Source organism: Rhinolophus sinicus, linkage group LG05, assembly GCF_036562045.2.
Source record: "Rhinolophus sinicus isolate RSC01 linkage group LG05, ASM3656204v1, whole genome shotgun sequence".
NCBI classification, from domain to species: domain Eukaryota; kingdom Metazoa; phylum Chordata; class Mammalia; order Chiroptera; family Rhinolophidae; genus Rhinolophus; species Rhinolophus sinicus.
Window position 1 is genome coordinate 39,393,001 of NC_133755.1, and position 21,037 is coordinate 39,414,037.

The window sequence follows — 21,037 nt, forward strand, 5'->3', positions numbered from 1 at the left end:
ATTTCATCTGCTCTGAAAGTTAAAGAAGCACTCTTGTACTTTGTCAGGGTGAATAAAAATCATTGATAAGAATACCATTTTATAATACATCACATATCTAGGGTAATACATAATTAATCTGCAAATCACTGTAAGCAGAACAGAATTTGATACATTCATTGTTTGGCCAAAATGAATATAAAGTATCCTTTTTATTGTTTGTATAATTTCAGGCTATATGTAGCTTGAGAAACCATTATTTGAAAGTTACCGTTACTTTAGGTGTAGAAATTAATTGGACCCACCTCAGTTTCTCATGTATCAGAAGTATTGATACATGCCTTCAGAGTCCATAGGATTTTGTAAAAACAGTAGTGTATTGAGATATTTGACTTCTCTCTAAATGCCTGTGATTACTTCTGTTGGGTGATATGCACCCAATTCTTTTATTATCACATTAAACAGAATGAACATTTAGCTTTGTTCCCCAGCTGTCCAGGAGAGAATCCAGGAGAGATTCAGGAAAGCAGCTGCTTTGAAAATGAAAATTAGGCATTTACAAGCCAGCAGAAACTGCCCTTTATCTTTGCTCATCATCTTCTTCTAAGCCTGTAGATTCCTGAGACTTGCGTTGTTAGACGTGTGTGCAATTTTCCAAAGATTGCATTGTGAATGGCATCTACATGACTTGGCACATCCATGCACCTAGCTTGGGGTAGTGTGGCTGTTGGTGACGGAAAGTTGCTCTCTTCACTTTGGCTGGCTCTTGTTTACTTGAAGGCACCACCATATGAACTGAAGAGGTGATGCACTTATTTGCATCTTAGGAAAAATACAATTTGCATTTTGTCAGCAAATACATCAATTGAGTGATGGCATAGTGCTAAAGTCCAATGGTAAGGAAGAGCATTGAAATCAGTAAGACTATTGGTGCTGATCAAATGCTTTGATAATTGCTGAATTAGGGCCATCACCCTTGTCTCTCCGCAGTCTTTGTCCTCTAGCAGTGAGAGAACTCATAATACTGCAAATGGTGGCCTTTGCTGGGGCAGACCTCTGGTTGAGTTCCAGAACTGAACTTGATTAGCTTTGTGACTTTGAGGAGCTAACATCACTAAGCCTTCAGTCTTTCATCTCTAAGTTTGGGATAATAATACTTAATTCTTAATTTTGCAGTGAGGATTAAGTGCATTAATGCATGTGAAAAATGCATATGCCTTTTTAGCAGAGTGTTTGATACATGATAAATCATGTTACAGTTAGTGGCCATTTTTCGTGTCATCTGATTTACTTGCTTGACCAGATTGATTAGTTGGTTGCTGCCTAGTAACTGTTTGGCAAAGACAAAATGATTGAATACTTGTGAATCTAGAAGGGCCCAAATGAACGTCGAGGTCAGCAGGAATTTTCCTGATCAGAAGGTGCTCTCCCTGTTGCACCATTATAAAGTACCCCCAAAATCAAAGGGCATGAAAAACAGGGTAAACGTGTCAAGGTGGCCCTGTGTTGGCTGTATTTATAGGACTTCTGAGATTTATTTCCTACATCGGACAGGAAAAAAATCTGGTGTCTTAAATTTAGTTAGACTACCATTGTCAAGTAAAATGCTAAGATTAAGTAGTGCTTTTACAGTTTTTTGACTTTGCTTTTTGCGAGCATTCAGTAATTTATTCTCAACAATGGCATCAACTAATATTCCTTTATACTGAGATTAAGATTTTTTTTTCTTAACCTGATAACTGTCTTTACTGGAAGGAGTTCTTTAGTGTACAGAATTTAGGAGAGAAATCTGTAGCCATTCTCTTTGATTTCCTTTTTTCCTTAGCATCACACATCTATTCTACCTATCTGCTTTGTTGTCCCTCCCTTTAGGATACACACCAAATGGGGCTACATCTCTGTACCACGGCTGTGGCTCACTTACAACCCACAAGTCAGCCCATCTGCTACAGAGGCTCCCTCAATGATCACCCTCATTTCACAATCATTCCCTTTTTCTCTGTCCTCCACAGCAGCCAGGACGATCATTGGAAAGTATAAATGAGATGATGTCACTATCAGGTACCAATCCCCCGTTCTCAAATACCTCCCTACTCCAAACAGTATAAAATCCAAACTCCTTACATTGGTTACCTGACACTGTAGGCCCTGCCTCCTTCCTACTACTCCAACTGATTCCTCTCCCTTCTCCCCTCACTTTCTTCACCTTGCTTTGGCCACTGCAGCCTTCTTTCTTCTGTTCTTTGAGTGCCTCAGGCTTATTCCCATCTTGGGGACTTTGCAAATGTAGGGGAATTTGCTCTTAGAAAGCTCATTCCAGATCTTTACATTCAGGTTTCAACTTGGATGCCCCATATCTTCTCTGATCTAGATCTAAGCTAAAGTGGTGAAGGGAGTACAGGAAAGTGGTGTACTTACTTATGTGTCTGTATGAGCATGCCAGTGTATATGTCTTCCCTACGAGAATGTTCCTTGAATGGAGGAGCCCTTTTTGATTGTTTTCAGGGGAGTGTCTGTGGAACATGAAAGAGTAAATAGCACATAGTAAGTACTCAATATGTTAACCGACTGTAATTACAAAGTACTAGTTGATCAATACACCAAAATAGCTAATGTACAAAAAAATGTTCCAAAGCATATCGTCTTTCCCATTTTGTTTATCGTAACTAACTAGAATCTATTATCAATCCACATTACTTTATATGTGGATAAGTAATGCTAAAACATTGGGAAATTTTGTTTTTCTTATGTAGGGGAACTGTTTCTTAAGTGTTACACTGTGAGTTTGTTTTGCCAACTCTTGTTTCATAGCCAGTAAAGACATTATATTTAGCCTAAATTCAATGAAATTTTATGAATTCCCAGTTGATGGAGTCCAAATTAATGATGGTTCTCTATATAATTTGATAAAACTTCTGTTGAAAAATATGATAGTAAAAAATCAACTATATTTGGCTTTTATAAACACCTAAACATACATAAAAAATTCAAAGTAATATCCTAAGAAAAAAATAACATTTTTATAGGTTTACTATCTTTTGAAAATTTGTTTTTACAGATTTATTTCCTTGTGCATTCATTGACAATACTGACAGATGCACTTACAAGGGGGCCACATACATTTAAGAAAATTGTTACATTTATTAAAATTACATCAATTTTTATCTTCTGGCATTAAAAAAGGCAGTTATTTTTCTCTCAGAAAAGACAACAGCAGCAGCAACATAACAGCGGAAAGTAAGACATTTTAACCCTAAATAGCTGTTAAAATGGTACTCATGTTAAACAGCTCTTTAGAGTTTGAAATATTTTTCATATAGTTCTCAGTTCTTTAGCCCAATTTATTACTACTTACTTAGTACCTCCTTTATGGGGCTGATGCTTTCAAAGGAAATAGTAAAAGGGAAGGCAATTTTAGGGAACAGAAAGTTCCTGTAGGCCAGACTTCAGAGCACAGAACTCTGAGCAGCAGGTTGAGAAGTTGGGAAAAGAATGACAAGGCCATTCATTTATTTGTTCCTTCAACAATCTGTTATTGAACACTTTTTAGCATAGAGCTCTGTGCTAGTAAGAGCTCAGAAGAGAATTATAAGGCAAGGCCTTACCACACGGAGCCTGCAGCTTAGACAGAGAGAGAAATGGAAAAAATATAGCACTTACATGTTATTAGGAGAATAGCATCCATGATTTTTTTCTGTCAAAGCATTCTTGGAAAGTTATTCAGTAGTTCCAGTCTTCATTCTAATTAAAATAAACAGGATAGCACATTACTCTGTTCCTCCTCTGCCCCCCCAGAAATGAGATTTTTTCCCCTCTTTACAAAGAAACAGCTTGTGTTGATACGGACCTGCCCGCCGCCCTCCTCAGGCTGCTCTCTCTGACAGCGCAGAGCTCCTCAGGGCCCAAATGACACCTGCCCGGTGCCCACAACTCTGCTTTCTCCTGGCCCTCAATGCGCCCCTCATAGGGAGTGGCTGGAGGAGGATGTCTAGGTGAAGTTTACGTTCCTTCTGGTGGGTATCTGTACCCAAAGGAAACCTTATTAAGCACATATCCAGCTGAAAGGCCTTTATATTATATTCCAAGACACTAGTGGTAGAACTGGTGGATATTTTGTACACCCCCCACAACGTTTTCCTTCTTTCTTCCCTTTCTCGCTCTCTCTCTCCCTCCAGAACCCCCCTATACACACACACACACACACACACACACACACACACACACACACACTCACACACATTTTATGGAGCCTGGTGAAAAAACATTTCAGATTTTCTTTTGGAAATTACCCACCAATGATTATATCTGACATAATTTGAGAACCTCTCCAAGGTTTCCATCCAAAGTTTAATGTTCCATAGAATGTTTTTCAAATGGCACAACAGAATTGCTATTAGGCTCCATTTAAATACAAGTCCTGTCTTGACTAGAATGATTGACAAGACCTGTACTATGAAATGATTTCCTTTCAGGGCACTATCTACATAACTGACTTATTGATTCACTCATTCAATAAATTTGTATTGTGCCAGACTTATTCTGACATTATTCTAGGCAATGAGAGGACATACTTAATGCAAAAAAGATCCCTGCCTTGTGGAGTTTACATTTTGATGGGAGAGACAGCTCTTCTACAATAAACCTAACAAATCAACAAGTTAATTTATATAATAGAAGGTGATAAAGTATCTTGAAGAAAATAAAGTATAGCAGGCTAAAGGAGATCATGGGCTGGAGGTGGGGGGAGGTTATAGGATTAAATGAGATAGACTCAGGTGAGTCTTACTGAGAAGCTGAGCTTTGAACACTTATAGGAGGTGAGTTAGCCAAGCAGGCAATGGCAGAACATTCCAGAAAGCGGGGACAACTAAGCATGCTTGGGTGTTCAGGAACAGAAGGAGGCTGTGTGGCTGGAGCAGAGGGTGTGATATCATGATGAGGGAGGTGCCAGGTGGCTAGATCATGTACCAACACTGCTGGATTTTTTAAGGACCTTCAGCTCTTATGTGGTGCAAAATGTAGAGCCACTGCAGGGTTTTGAATGGAGAATGATGTTCAGACTCAGCATTCAGAAAGAAAACCCTGGCTGCTATTGGTTAAACTAGGCTTTGCATGAGAATACACCTGGGGGTGAAGGCAAGCATAGAAGCAAGACATCTGTTAGGAGACTACTGTGAGGTTGGATTCTTGCGATAATTTGGAGGTAAGGTCAATAGAATTTCCCAGTGGATGGGAGGTGGGGTGGGTGGGAGTGGAGCCAAACATAGGCTAAAGTTTTTGTCACTAGGAAAGACTAACAGAATCTAAGACTAGGTCTAAGTGTAAATAGAATGAGGACCATAAGGTTTTAAAACTTTGAGCAGTGGAAGAAGGTGACAAGACAAATAGATCCCTGTCTCAAGCTGCTGTCACTTGCCCCTTCATAGATTCCAGGATACAAGTCTTCCTAGAAGCACCTGTGCACTCACTTTGTCCTTTTGCCTGGAACTCTCTTCTCCAAGATTTTTGCATAGTTGGCCTATTTGCAGGTCTTAGTCCTCAGACAGCTCTTCCCAGGCCATGCTCCCCAATGTTACTGTACTTCCCCAGTTCTCTCTGGGCTAGTACTCTGTTTAGTTGTCTTTATGGCCCACAGTGCTTTCACAAGATACCCTATTTGCTTTTCATAGTCTGTCTTTTTCCCTACTGGAATGTGAAGTCTGTGACTGCACAGATCTTATTGTTCTTGCCTGCTACTGTATCCCCACTATCTAGAACAGCATCTGACACACAGCAGATAATCACTATAGGGTGAAGAAGTGTTGACATTAAGGTAAATCAAGTATGTGTTTTAAAAAAATAAAGAGAAATCACAAGGCACTCAATATATGATTTATTGGCAGATGAGCTGAGAAGAAAGACATCCATGGAGTAGGAAGAATTTAAAATAGTAGAATTATTGAACTTCAGGTTAAAGGGACCAGCCCAACAGCATACACAGGTAGAAATCTTTGCAGAATCTCATTGATCATTCTCTGAACAACTCTAGTAACATGAAGCACATATTCGTCTTTTCCAATCTGCATATTCTAATTATTAGAAAGTTTTTTTTCATACCATGCATAGAAGAATAAGAAGTATTATTAGACTAGGTAGAGTAGATTGAGTATTTGGCCAGGAGAAGCTGTGGGCAGAAAACCAAAGCTAAAAGAAGTTGGGGCCAGGGAACATTTAGCTTCATAGATAATGTACTAGAGCAAGACCTGGCATCATTCTCTGTCAATAAGGCAGTCTGGGTTAAATACTCAGGCAAATCTGAAAATGCTGATTCCAACAAGATTTTTTTTTTTTTTTTAAATCAGTATCAAATTATAGTGAGAAATGTAATCACTTATACTTGTGGAGCTAATATAAATTTGAAGTAGGCTGACCTTTGCTTGCCTGAGGAAGGAAGAGAAAAACACTTTTAGTCAGAACAGTAATAATTTTTGAAATATAATTCTGAATGAATTTCCTTAAATGTGTTAAAGCCTGTGGATGGTGACATTTATTTTGAACTAATACAAATGATGTTTTTTGAGTTTGGCATTTATGAAAGAGATTGCCTCCAGGTTTGAAGTCATGCGGTCATTGGACTCTCTCAGGCTGGGGGAGACTAACTCTTAGAGAACCACGGAAAAGCTAACATCAGTAAACCTTTGGCTGCTATAGTCTCCAAATGATTTTCCTCTTTTACATTCTTGAAAAGGCTGTAATTTGTATTAGAACGGACCATTACCAGATTTTAATTGAAATTTGGAGACCAGACAGCATTTCGTCTAATCAAAACCATTAAGAAGTTTGACAAACCTTAGTTGCAACTACCAATGATAAACCTTTTATGTACAATAATAAGAGCCATTCATGGGTGACTTCAAGGATGGGTATTTCCCTAGGGAGAGAAACACTGCTTTAGAAACTGAGGGGAAAGAAGAAGGTTTAATGTTGTGATCAGCGTATTCTCAAAATAGCAAAGAACAACGGCTGAGTGCATTTCAGGTAAATTGAAGTGAAATCAAGTCCAGGATAATACCAAGTTATTGTAAAGGTAAAAATCTATCCAGAATATCTAAAATCAGGAAGCAAAAAGGAGAACTTAGAATTTAACGGTTTATGTAAGAATCTTGATACATTAGATCAAGGTGGGAATCACTGTGACGTACCAGCAGTGAAATGACATTGTTTGAATATATTTGACGAATCCCCAATGTAAGTTGGGCCATGATCACTACTTTCTGGGCTTTATTCTCTCAGTCGCCAAATGAGTTAGGGGATTGACAAGCTGAATTAGGAAATCTCTAAGGTGCATTCCAGGTCTAAATTGGGATTATTTAAAAGATGTGAATTTAGTGGAATTCTTATGACCATTTACACTTGTTTTATTGCAAGAGGTGGACTTTTACATGTAGGTTCAAAGTAAGGTGAGATACATGGAGACAAATGGTTTCTGCTTTGAAAATATGCCCACGATTTCCCCAGAGAACACCTGGAGAATCTCGTTGGATTTTCACATTGGTATTGTTTGCTTAATTTTGTTTTTCTGATATGTAGATGTCTGTAGGTTTCCCAGAGTGGAAAGAGAAATGAAATACCTTTGTGAGAGGTAAAAAGCAAATCACCACCTTCACAACTGTGTTTTGACATTGGGTTTTCAGGTCCGTGGTTGGGCGAAGAACTTGGCCTTTTATTCTGCTCCCCAGCAAGTTCCTTTCTCTTCCCTCCTTGTGCATCCTTTCTCTCTTCCCTGTTCACAACAGCATTATTCCTGGCTTCTGTCCCTTGTCCGCCCTGTGGCTCCACTTGCGTCTCTCTGGCCTGTCCAACTGCTGTTGACACATTAAGCTCGAGTTTCTTCTTTGTAAGAACTTTGGCCGATATCGGTCTCTTTCTGTACTGCTGTTTTACAAGATTTAGCACTGAATTTCATATCACCTTATTGTTTTCTTTATTTTTGCCTTCTCTACCCCCAACTGGTTATGTGCTTCTCAAAGATAAGGTCCTCTTTTAACACTGCATATCCACGTAGAGTATAGCGTTGTATTTGGTGTTTTTGGAGGGAAACTTGAGGCTCTTTTGGAGCCGCCTCCTCAGAGTTCTGAAAGCCTAAATGCCATCCTGAACTCTCAGTTTTAGCAACTGTCAGCCACTGGTATAAAATGATCAATTCAAATTATGGTACATTCTAATACAGTTGTGTGTGTGTGTGTGTGTGTGTGCAAGTGCACGCGTATCATTTTATAATAGAAAATGCCAGATTTTGTCAGGTATTTCTCCTAGGTCATTGCACCGCTGTACTCCACATTCCCTGGGTGTAATGGAAGACCAGCTTATTTTATAGTTGACACCACTCTGGAAGCCCCTTGATTAAGGAAGTTAAAGGAGGTAGCATCGTGGGAGAAGTGTTGTCGAAGACATGGCCAAATATATTCCAGAATGCAAGGGGCTACTTTTTTTCCTTAACACAAGATTTTATCAGTGTTTTTCTAATGATCACCTAGGACTGAAATGTGGATTATGATGTGAATATTTTAAAAGCATGATGTTTCTTACACTTTATCTTATGTTTTATTTAAACATATTTACACATTTTCTATCCCATTATTGGTTATGTACTTGTAGTTAGGCTTGGCTAGTTTATGGTGCAATAACAAACATTGCAATCCTAAGGGATTAACAAATTGGTTTTTCTCTCATTTCACAGTTGAAGGATTGGGTGGTTTCTTCAATGGCTCTTCATATAGGGATTTGAGAACCCAGTGGTGATCTTCCAGTATATTCCAGAAAAATGTTTGCCGACTCCACTCCCATTAAAGGATTATGTAATCAGTTTCTTGATGAATAAAACAACTAGCAGCATGAGTTCTCTTATTTATGCATACAGATCAGCTATTCTTACTGCCCTCCAACCCCAGGAGATTTTTCATTTGTTCTATTCCTTCATTGTTAATAATTGTGACTGAGAGACTGAAGAACAACAGGAACTTCTGGAATGTAGCACATGGGCATATAAACCTAAAACAAAATTTGTGCTCTGAGGAATCTAAGACTTGCAGTAACTGGTCATCTTTTCCTCTCAGCCCTAGAACAATGCCCGACACAAATCAGTGGCACAATAAATATTTGTTGAATAAATGAACTCAAAACCCTCCTTAGCTTTGCCTTCATCATAAAGCTACTTTTTTCATTATTTTAAAGGTCTAAAATATTCCCTCGCTTTTCCTGTCCCAGCTTATATTTGTAGTGAATGCTTTGAAATAAATATGTAAACTTCATCTATTGTAATTTGACATTAAAAATTGGAGAAAGGAATGTTGTCCAAATTTAGGAATTTACCCGTTTTTTTTAACTGACATGATATGACTTGAAATATAAGAAGAGACTAAGTGAAACCGTCACATCAAATATATAAACTACAAAGATTTTAAAAAAGAGAAATAGATTAAAGTGACTGAAGATAGTTACCGAATTAAAATCCAGCCAGCAGCGTTTTTCAAATGTCACCTGAATAGTCACTCTGTATAGTAATCTCTGCTGCTTTAATTATTACAGGGATAGTGCAGTATAGGGACAATAAAGATAAGATGCAAATTGTGGACAAAGGAAAAAAAGAATTGCATTTGTTCGTGGTTTAAATAGAATATTTCTGAGCAACTTTTCCCTTCGATGGCCCTATGAAAGTGGTTGTTTTTCTAGAGTAAAGAGCGGGGCTTGCAAAAGTGTAAATCAGGCAATCTACATTCACATTTTGATGATCTGCAAATCACTTATTCATTTGCTAGAGTAAAGCAGATTCATGTAATCAATAAGTTTGTTATTCATTTATGCCTTATACTCCCCCCCCCCATTTGGAAAAGAGTCCATAAAGCAAACTCATAACATTTCATTGAGCTAAAAAATGAGTATGTTTTTAGCAAATGTCTTCAGTTTCCTTTACTTGTGTTTCTGTCTTGTATGAGGAATACTCAATACTGTCTTCTCCATTGGCGTGAGATCAGTGGGTGGTTATATGAATGTCAGTGATAGGGACTTGCTGCAAACGTTTGTGAACATAGGCATGCTGGGACCTGGTCAGGGAGGAGCTTAGTTGTTACATTTATGAAATAGCGCCTGAAGTTTCTTAGGTATTTTAAAATAATAAAGTGTTGCTTTGGAGGTCACAAAAATGGAATTGAGTTCATGCAATGAAATAAAATATAAACTTACAAAGTAGAGCTTCCATGATGAATTTCAGATCAGAGTATTAATTTGCATCAACATTCATCCTAACTTCAGATTGTCAGGCATCAAACACGCCTCTTAAATGCACTGCCATCTTGCCTCTTGCTCTTTGGTGTTTCTCAAGCTGAACATGCACAGAGGAAGATCTGCTGCTTTAATATTAACTATGGAAATGTTCCGGAAATATGCTCTATTGTCACGTACATTTCACTATACCTGAAATATGTTTGTTCTTGGGTAATGAAGGAATTGCAGCTATATAGATGTATGGTGTGCTTGAATGTTTTCACTTTAATGAAAAAGAGTTACTGTCAAATTATTCCTGAAAATAAAACTACACTTTTCTCTGTGTGTGGCCCCTTTCCTGATGTAAAGCTATAAACTTGAGTTTCACTAGGGACCAGAAATTAAGCATGATGCCGATTCTGACCTTTCAGCACACACCTAAGCTTGTGAAGAAATGAAAACAAGTCAATTTCAAGTCTGCCCCTGGTGTACCTAGAGATTTGGAGAAAACCTGGGTCTCTTGTCACAGGCAGCCAAAATGAAAGTAAAAATTCAGCATAACTAATTATTTAGCCCTTTCATAGCCGTTCTCTGAATTATATCTTAATATCTGTAGATTTGTGACAAGAACAAACATTGCTCTTAAACCTTGAAATATTTATTGGGAAAAATGGGCAGAGCTGGATAATTGAATTTTTTTTTTTCTATTCTTAGTATGACCTTGTAATTTATTTTGGTCATAATTAACATTACAAAAAAGTCTTAATGTGTGGGACACTGATTAGAAGTTCAAAATGCACAACAAAATAAGTCGAAAAGAAGAAATACCATGTTTCCCTGAAAATCAGACGGGGTCTTATATTAAGTTTGCTCCAAAAGATGCGTTAGGGCTTATGTTCAGGGGATATCATCCTGAAAAACCATGCTAGGGCTTATTTTCAGGTTAGTCTTATTTTCGGGGAAACATGGTAACTATCTCCAAGATGTTTAATGCTCTGAACACTGCATGGTGTGCAAAAGCCTGCAATATTGCCGCCTGTAAATTTCTCTAATTTTCCTTAAAATTGTACACTTGTCCCAAGTGCTTGTAGTTTCAGTGGCTTCTGTTACTGTTATGCCGGGGAGAAATCTCCTTTTTTTTAATAATAGAATAAGTAGTCATTTGAATAAATCAAGCCAGAAATACCCTGACAGTGTACTGAACAAGACCTGTGTGTATAATGTGAGTTCTTTCTTTTTAATTTTAGAATCAACCTTGTCCTATGTTAGGCAGCTGGAGGCAAGAGTAAGACAGCTGGAGGAAGAGAATCGCATGCTGCCCCAGGTGGGTGACTTCAGAAGCTCACAGCTAGTCAGTGTCTTTTGAGCTGTAGCATTGTATTTGAAATTGAAAGTCTCAATTACATTTTCTCCTTTAAATGATAGAAATCATTTTGTAAATAGCCATTCATCAATGTGGAGTGTCATTACTTTCCATAATGACCATCCTATTATTCAGATTCTTAAGTGTGATACTAAAGGATGCAGATGTCTGAAATAAGAATGTAAAATAACTTGGGAAGGAAGAAGAAAGAGAAAAGAAGAAAAAAATACTTTGATAGTACCACGCGTATATGTCATGCATGTAGTTGGTGAATATAGAGAAGGGTCTTGTATTTAAATAGAAAAATTGGCTAATTTATGAACTAGGGAAAGCTGTAGGTAGTTTGAAGATTTCGTATTTTAATCAAATTAGTACTTTCTAAAATTCTTTGTGATATGATTGAATTCTTTCAGCACAAAAAAGTGGTGACAGTAATTGACAGTTTTTACTTTGGGGCTTCATTTCTTTTCCCTAGTGAATGTGAAGTGGCACTTTTTCTGGATTTAATGCTTTGCTATATATTTAACTTAACAAAATTATTGCCACGGGCTGATATCTTGGTGAAAATGATGTTGGTCCTTTAAGGTGGTGGTTCTTGGGAAATGTTTTGTAGCGGAGTTGAACAATTCAACAGTGTTTGGGTTGGTTTCCTTTCTAGACATGTAGACAATAATGTATTTTAATATTTTATAAAAAAGAGTTTTCTAAGTTTCTAATGTTCTATCTACATTTTGGTTATTTGTGTTTTGTAAGTGACCACGGGAAAATCAAACCTCAAACAGCTAGTAAACAGTAGTTTAAATGAAAGTATAAAGACTGGTTTTAATGCAGGAGAAGATATATAAATGTTAAAGCAAATATGCTTCAGAAAGACATTTTAGGTGTTTTTAATTTTGTTTTGTTTTTAAACTACTTTTGTTCATTAATGATGATTTGGGGTATCAGATAGTGTATGTAAGAATGCTTTTCTCTTTCTTCCACTGGCTGGCCAACTGTCTAGAAATCATGAGATTAAATGAAATGAATCTACTTATCTCCCTTCTCAAGCTATACATATCTTAAAATTCATGATGACAGAAGGGATTATTTGTATCATGAAATAAAGTACTACTGATAGAGTTTTTTTCTTTGCTTTCCTATACTTTTCATTTTTAAATTTTCATTGACGTTTATGACTGTGCTAGGACCCTTGACTAAAAACGTCTAAGTCTTTATTCCCCCAAACTAAAAATTATCATTGCTTTATTATGAACATGATGTATAGTTATACCATCTCTAAGGCAACTAAGAAAGGAAAAGAAAGAGGAAAAAAAAGATATTTCTTAATTTTACTCTGAGTAGGAATTGAGGCTCTCATCAACATTGAAATTCTAGCATGTATCTATCTTAGTGAAACAGAGGCACAATGAATGTGAAAATGATTATAAGATTGATTTTTTTAAATTCTATAAAAGTGAGCATTAGAGATCTTACAGGGAAATCAGAAGAGTCCTCAACTATACTTGATGTGTGTGTATTTAAATACACAGAGCTTGCATAGTTAAGAGTAGAAGAAATTAAAAAAAAATTTTCAAGGAAAAGTGTTCAAGCATATGTTGTTAAATACACTGCTGTCTTCTATCAAAGAAGATTGTTTTGTTTTTTCTCCACAAGAAATGACTAGGAAAGGTCATGTTTTATTGAATCTATGAGTAAGATGTTATTGATGTGGGATGCCACATTACTCTATTTACTATTAAGAAAGAAAAAAAGATGTCAGTGATTCCATGTCAGACTCTTGTTGATTTCAGAGATGTTAAGATGAAAAATGTTTTAGAATTGAACAACTATGTATGTGTCCAAATTACTTTAATGCAAAGAAGAATCCATTGTTTGAAATATGCTGTTGAATATATGCAAAGGATACTAGATCTGTCTCACTTTAAAAACAATATCTGTTTTAAATTTCTGTATCTGAGGGTGATGCCTCCATTTACAGCTAAGATAGATATGATAGAAGCATCAGTTGCAACTACTTGTATAAACACAATGGAAGTGAACATAGACAGCAAGAATTACCCAAAGGGAATCCTTGTGGAAGGCTGAGATTTGGGCTGGATAACATAAAGGATTTGCAACTTCTTAGATGGTACTGGGACTATTACAAATAATCATGAGATTTCCCTACAGAAACGATTTCTGACTGCATGATGTTAGCTGATTTGCAAGGTCAGTTCAGTGCCACAAGCTGACTTCCCTGCATAAATTAATCTCAATATCTGAATATTTGGTTTTCAATTGTAAGAGCTAGCTCCCTGTACCTTGATTAGAAGGTATTCTTTTTTTACTGCCAAGTTTTTAAAAATATGTCCATTTGTCTTTGGATAAATAGGAATAAGAACATAGTTGGCAACTGGAATTCCATGTATATCAGATTATCTTTTGTGGCTATGACGAGGTTCTTTGCCCATAGATTAGTGTTTAGATTAATTATATAAAGCATTTTCCCGGAGGAAGAAATCTCCTTTAATGCTCTTTTTTATTCTTTATGTAAAATTGTGTACAATGAACAGAAAGTCACAACTTTGCCCTAGCAATACATCGTTAAAAATAAATAAGGTGATTATAATAAATGCTTGTGGATTTCTCTCTGGTTAGGCACAAAGGTTTCAATTTTTTAATTTGTAAATGACAAGGTTCCTCCGAGTTCTTAAATTTTGTAGGTCTAAGGGTAAATAAAGCTTGGGTCCAGTCTTATGCAAAGTTGTCAAGTCCCAGAATGAAGGGTTTTTTATTCAAGAACCGATACAAAAATGCAGTGAAGATTAAGTTGTTTTTATCCAGTGGTAGAAAGGAGCCCATAGGAAGTGTGAATGAAATATCACTATAGAGGCCACGGCAGGTCATCTCCCAGTGAGCACAAAGCTCTTTGCCGTGGTCTCGACAGTATCCTACAAGGATCACTGAGCTATGCTTTATATCCAGTTTGTGAATACAATAATCAAAGGTGTCCTAAAATCAGAACAGTCTCATTATTTTCAGAAAATGCAGTATTATTGCTTGGTACTATTTGAAAAGAGAATGCTTTTTTATTTTTTAGATAGGAAGCCAACATTAGATTGACCCTCTTAACAGAATCTGAAGTGTTTAATAGATTATTGTTATCGATAGGTAGGATGTTGTACATTAGATCTTGAGATCTCATTCATCTTGCATAACTGAAATTTCATACATCTTAATTATTAGCGCCCCACTTCCCTCTCCCCCCAACCTGTCAACCACTCTTCTATTCTTTGTTTCTATGAGTTTGACTATTTTAGATACTTCATATAAGTGGAATCATGTGGTATTTGTTCTTTGGTTACTGGCTTATTTCACTTGGCATAATATTACCGTATGCTCCAACAATCTTACTTCTGGATATTTATCCAATAAAATTGAAATCAGAATCTCAAAGAGATACCTGCACTCCCATGTTCACTGCAGCACTATTTGCAATAGCCAGAATGTGGAGGCAACCTAAGTGTCCATCAACAGATTAATGGATAAAGAAAATGTGGTATACATGCAATGAGAGCCTTAAAAAAGAAGGAAATCCTGCATATGCGACAACATGAATGAGACTTGAAAATACTTTTTTTTTTTGGAAGTTGGTACAAATGTACATTAAAGATCGCCTGCACTTAGGGCATTCTTTCTTGAACACATAAACTAACATGAACATTTTTACAGATTAGAGTATTTCAAAGTATTGCATCGAACCTCTAATAATACACATAATGCTAAAATTGCTCAGACAGGTCTGTCAGCTCCACTATGTATATATTTAATGTGATATGAACCCTAAATGAAGAATGTGTGTTACTTAACTAAATGTAGCTGGTATCTATGAAATTTACTACCTTTTAAATCCAATGAGGTAGAAGTCACTCACAATGACGTAGGTAGGCATTTATGAGCTAAAGGACACAATATGGTGTAAAATTTTATTGTAAGGAAGTTTGTGTCAAATTTCAACACCTGTTTCATGTGTACATTTACACATAAACATAAATTTTCTGTAGCTATAGAGTCAGAGTTTCAAAGTTGGATGATAGAACCTTACATATTATATTGGAGAACTCCCTCATTGATAAAGGTATATAAGGTTCACAGAGGTTAGCAGTGTTGTCCTGGCTAGACTGCGAATTAAGGGCAGACTCAGGCCAAGATGTAGGCCTACTCAGTGTTCTTTCTAGCATGCTCACAGTGCCTCCATTAATCACTTTCTACCATTAATGTAATTCGGTGAAATTAAGCTGCTAAATCTGTTTTTATCTTATTGTCAAATGCTAACATTTATCTTAAAAATCAAAACAGGGTCTGCTTAGCCATCTAAGGTTTCTTAGGCATTTATTCTATTTCTGCTTTAAGGGAAATACTCTATTTTTCTTAAAACCATGGTAGCCATCATAAATTTTAACAAATGCGTTTTATAGTATCTTCTCTTCTATGACACATTTTAAAATTACTTCAGAATCATAAAGTTTTATTGTACAAACACATATACTCACATCTGCATAAAGAATTCATACTTAACAGAATGTGTTCCTAGAGGGCCTTTCTGTTCAGAGTGAGCTGGAGGTAGAAGGGTAGGAGAACGGATAGTTACAGGAGTGTTTTCAAGGTATATGTACATACATACCCATGAAATTAGATATTTTAGTCTAAATTCAAAAATTACTTAGATCTCTCTACTCACTCCATTGTCCTTTTCTTGATAGTCACAAGGATTTTTAACTCAGACTTAACCAATATATTTATGTACTATATTTGCAATGAAGTCTATTCATCTAGAAAAGTGGATGATACAGAATGCCTATCTGATGATTTTATAGATAATACTGCCCTCTGAAGACCTCAGCCACTATTCAGACATAACCACGATGTAAAAACTGTTTAAAAGCTATTCTCATCGATTCTGTATTGAGTTTGGATTTGGCAGCATTAAGAGGGCCCGAGACATGAAACACGCAGTTTGCTGAGATGCCAAAGCCAATTAAGTGCATTTGTTAGATAGACGTCTTCCTGGGAAATCTGTTCCCTTTATCCAATGCTCTGGCACATGTGTGGAAAGCCCAGTATATATCCGTGTGCCCCAGAGACCCTCTCCAAAACCACCAATCTCTGGAGACCAACATTTTAGAGAAGTTTTCAGAATCAGCAAAAGTGCCCTGACCTTCCCAGTGTCCTACGCCTGCCCGCGTGCTGTGGGTTCAGCAAAGGGGCTTGAGAGCCAGGCACCTTGGAACACCATTGAGTAGGCTCCTTTTAGCAAGTGTTTCTATTTCAGTTGTGCTAGCACACAAATAAAAGCCTAATTTTAGGAATGGAAAGGAAAAATCTCCCTCTTGTGTCATTTGGTTACAGTGTGGCCTCACAATGCAGTCTTTCAGTGCAGTGGGAAAGAGGCAGGGCTGTTTCCAGAGCAGTTTCTGAACAAAGGACAAGAACCTGTCCCCATTGCCAGAAGTGCTGAGCAGGGTGCACAGGAGCTAAAGAAATCGAGTTTCTCACTTCCATGGCAACACGCCCCAGGTCCAGTATCACATCGCTGAACAGCTCCCTCATGTGCTTTACCTTCTGTGCCGTGGAGATCTTTATTATGGTTATTGCTCTTTCTCCTTTTCACATTTTCTGACTTCATATTTTACAAGTCATTTTTGTCTTATAGGTACGTAAATATATGGCTGTTAATAGGGTTTGAAAAATTATCAGTAACTATTGCACAAAAAGCAGGCACAGAGTAATGCTTTCCAGGATGCTTAAAGCAGGTGGTGGTATTCTTCAATTGTTATTTGCATGGAAATTACCCTTCTGGTACTCCTGAGGAGTAACTTGTGCAAAAAAAAAAAAAAAAAATCATGGATAACAACTCTGTTGCTCAGCCTGAGTAGATTCTGGATGCTACTGATAGGAAAAAAGTTAAACCCATGAAGGGTTGGTTGCTGCTAGGGTCATATTTGGGGGGGGGAAATTTGACTCCACCAAAGGAATAGTGCTATGAATTATCACTTTCTCTAAATCACCATGATTTATATAATTAAAGAAAAAGGAAGAAAGCTTTCATGTATAGTTCAGTAGAGTTTTCAAAGGACAGATGGAAGCTACACAAGTGGTGTGGGTATATTGGAATAAAAGACAGATATGGAAAATAAATTTATGGGGGAAAAGTTATGCTGGAAAACCTACATAAATGGGGACTGGATTAAGGGAAAAACTAAAGACTAGAAGAGAAAATATTGAAGAGAGTAAAAGTCATAGAAAAAATTTGTAAGGCAACATGTAATGCTCTCAAAGTGAAGAGATTTTACAACATTCTGTGATCCCCTCAGACTTGAGGTTTCTTGTTTGAGAATCTCCGATAGACATTTCCATTCTAATGAGAGAAAATAGGTGAAATAGAAATGTAGCAGAAAATATAACTGTCACGTATTAAGTTTATTAATAGAATTATTGAATTTAAAAAGTACTCAATTATTAGGGACTATGGTATCACTAATTCATATTTAATTCATGTTGCCTTCTTATACATACACTGGCATGTTAATAATTCTATCTCTAGGGCTTCCTAAAAAATTTTTTTATCTGTAGTAGACATAAAAATAGTAGCATTTTTGTTACCTGTCCTGGGCAGAATTTGTCACAAGAAAATTATAGGACTCAGCATCAAGTTTTGTTGTGTAGTAATATCAACTAGAAAGATAGATACATATATGAGTGAGAAGCAATGTGGAGGAATATTTGGGAAAAATTTGAGATGCAACTATAAGAGAAATTAAAGTTGCCTTGTTGAAATAGTTTTCTACTCTTGTATTGCTTTTTTTTTAAACTCTAAGTCAAAAGTTAAAAAAAGATGAAACAGTCTTTCCTTTTCTAATAAGGTAAAGAAACAAGCTCATAGAAAGTGCAGGAAATACTGTGTAGTGTTTGATTTGGAAATTAAATTAATGTGAATTCTATTGAAATACGGATATCAAAACAGGAAATTATGAAAACTTGGCATAGTTGAAGCTTGTAAAGTTTGCTGAGGTTCCCGTTTGAGCAGTCTCATTTGATCTCCATTTCCTGCTGGAGGTCACTACCTCTGGGACTGATGTAAAAGGGGCATCTACACCACGCTGTCCTCGTCGTCTTCTGGTTCAGATCTTTCCTACAAGGGAGTTTATACATATTTCATTTGAAAGTATTTGTAGTTTCTTTCTTTGCTGTAGCCTGAACATGCAATCTGAACATGCTTAGAACATAAAGTGAGAGTTGATGCCTCTTGATAATTGGTAGTTACCTATATCCTCTAAATATAAAGTAGACAAATATAAATGTAATACAGGCAGTGTTTGTATTGCCTAAATATAAATATACTATATATAATAAATGTAATAGAGACAAATAATTATATTCTTTGACAAAATAAGACAGTTTAAATATATTTTAAGTGATCTGAAGCTTTACTAAATTATATTTAAAAGCTATCATTGTGTAAAAAATAAGCAAAATATAACAGTCATTTTCTGAAACCTGAGACGTAGTCAGCAGTGACTTTGGACTCTGTGAGTAATCAAGGGATTAAAGGAGGCCCTGAGAGTGTGCTAGACCAAACACTAAACGGGGATAATGAGGACTAGGTGTTGGTCTCATTAGCTGCTGGACCAGGATGATGCGTCTGACCTCTGTGAGCCTTGTATGCCTTGACTGAAAAAGAGAACTGTCCTAGGTGATGTGGAATGTTCTACTAAGTTCTACAAACCTATGGCTCTAGCCAGAGAAAGTTTGTGTTTATATGTAATATACACACAATGTAGGTGTGCCCCTTTTTATTTGGGTATAAAATTTCTTAAAACTACAACTTTATACCATACTGGGTCTTTTATTTACAGGTGTTGATTTACGTCACTGTGGGTTATTGGATTCTAAAGTTAATTAAATTCCATCAGATATTAAATTTATTTAAGTAACAGAGGTATGGGTATATATCTTTAAGACTCATATCACATCAAATATTCATATAGTGGGGCTCTCATACTAGTCTAAGCAATGTTAACTGATGTGTATTTTCAAAGAGAATGTGCAAGCCCCTAAACGTTTGTTTATTCATTATATAAAATTATGTGTAATGAACATAAGGACACTAGTTTTCCCTAACAGAATACTTAACTTAAAAATAACATGAGTGGGATAAATCCTTTAGGTTTCTCTCTGGTCAGGTGTAAAGTCCTCCGTTCCTTTATTGGTTGGTGTGGTTTCTTCCAGCCCTGAACATCCTGAGTCCATGCAAAGTTATCAGGTCTCAGAATGAGGGTTCTTGACTGAAGAACAGATAGAGAAACTCGGAGAAGATTGAGTTGGTTGTGTCCAGTGGTAGACAGGAGCTCACAGGAAGTGTGATGGAATGTCATCATTGCGAGCACAGCCCTCGCTCTTTGCTCTGCCATGGTTTCTGTGGTCTCCTGGAGCTGAACTTAAATCTAGTTTGTAAACACAATATTTCAAAGGGACCCCCAAAGTATGAAGTCTTAGTACTTTTAGAAAATACGGTGTTATTAGGTGCTATTATTTGAGAAGGAAATGCCTTTTTAGTGTTGGTACATATTCTAAAGATCACTTGGACTTAAGATGTTCTCTTCTGAGTACATAAACTAATGTAAACATTTTTATTAAAATCACATGTAAAAATATTTCAAAGCATTTCATGCACTATATGGAGACATGACATTTCACAGAGAGAATTTTAAAAATTATGATGAGAGGATCACAACATAGGAAATGTTAGAAAATTAGTTTTTATTTACCTTTAATTTATACCAAAACAATGTGTATTTTTTATTTTAAAATATAACATATATTTTAGGAATTCCATTCTGAGATAAGTCAAAATAAATTACTGTGAAAAAAAGACATGAGATATCATATGTTAGTTTTATGCAGTGTGACTAGACTGTGAATAACAAAAGAGTGCCTGTATATAAATCAAAGTCAGCTGAACAGAAGAAACAATGTCCAGAGAAAGAAATATTTTTCAAAGGATATCTGATTTATTGGATTCATTCTGTAGACTAAAACATCTGAAATAACAGCAAGAAAGTGGACTAGGACTTTCTTTAGATGCTCTTGTTGACATAGAGAACGAAAGAGAAATTGTAGGAAGTATACTGTGAGACAGTGATCAGTGTCACTTTTATACTTTATGTGGGGCTTTTATATAGTATCTTTTAAATTGTGTGCCATTGAGCATGTATAACCTGGTAGCATGTTAACACATGAAGCTAATTAAAGTATGTGTAGAGAAGCAGTCTGAAGAACATATGAAATAAGTTACAGACCTTGCCTTGTTTTGACTTAACAGCCTTTGGTGGCAGGGTAAATCATTCTTAGGAGACGACTTAGGGTTTATTTTCGAGTATATTACAGAAATGCTACAAAGTAGTTTCTACATCA

General features: G+C 36.4%; 1 protein-coding gene across 7 annotated transcripts in view; it reads left to right on the forward strand.

Moving 5' to 3' along the window:
- The window catches only part of CCDC85A (coiled-coil domain containing 85A), a 174,695-nt gene that overhangs the window by 125,589 nt on the left and 28,069 nt on the right, over positions 1-21,037 (forward strand). For 6 of the 7 annotated variants that reach the window (XM_019753165.2, XM_019753167.2, XM_019753168.2 and 3 more), the window contains exon 3: positions 11,469-11,545. The exons of the other annotated variant lie outside the window; for it this stretch is intronic. In XM_019753165.2, the coding sequence (XP_019608724.1) occupies positions 11,469-11,545 (77 nt within the window). The remainder of the gene's footprint in view (positions 1-11,468; positions 11,546-21,037) is intronic. 7 annotated transcript variants of the gene reach the window in all.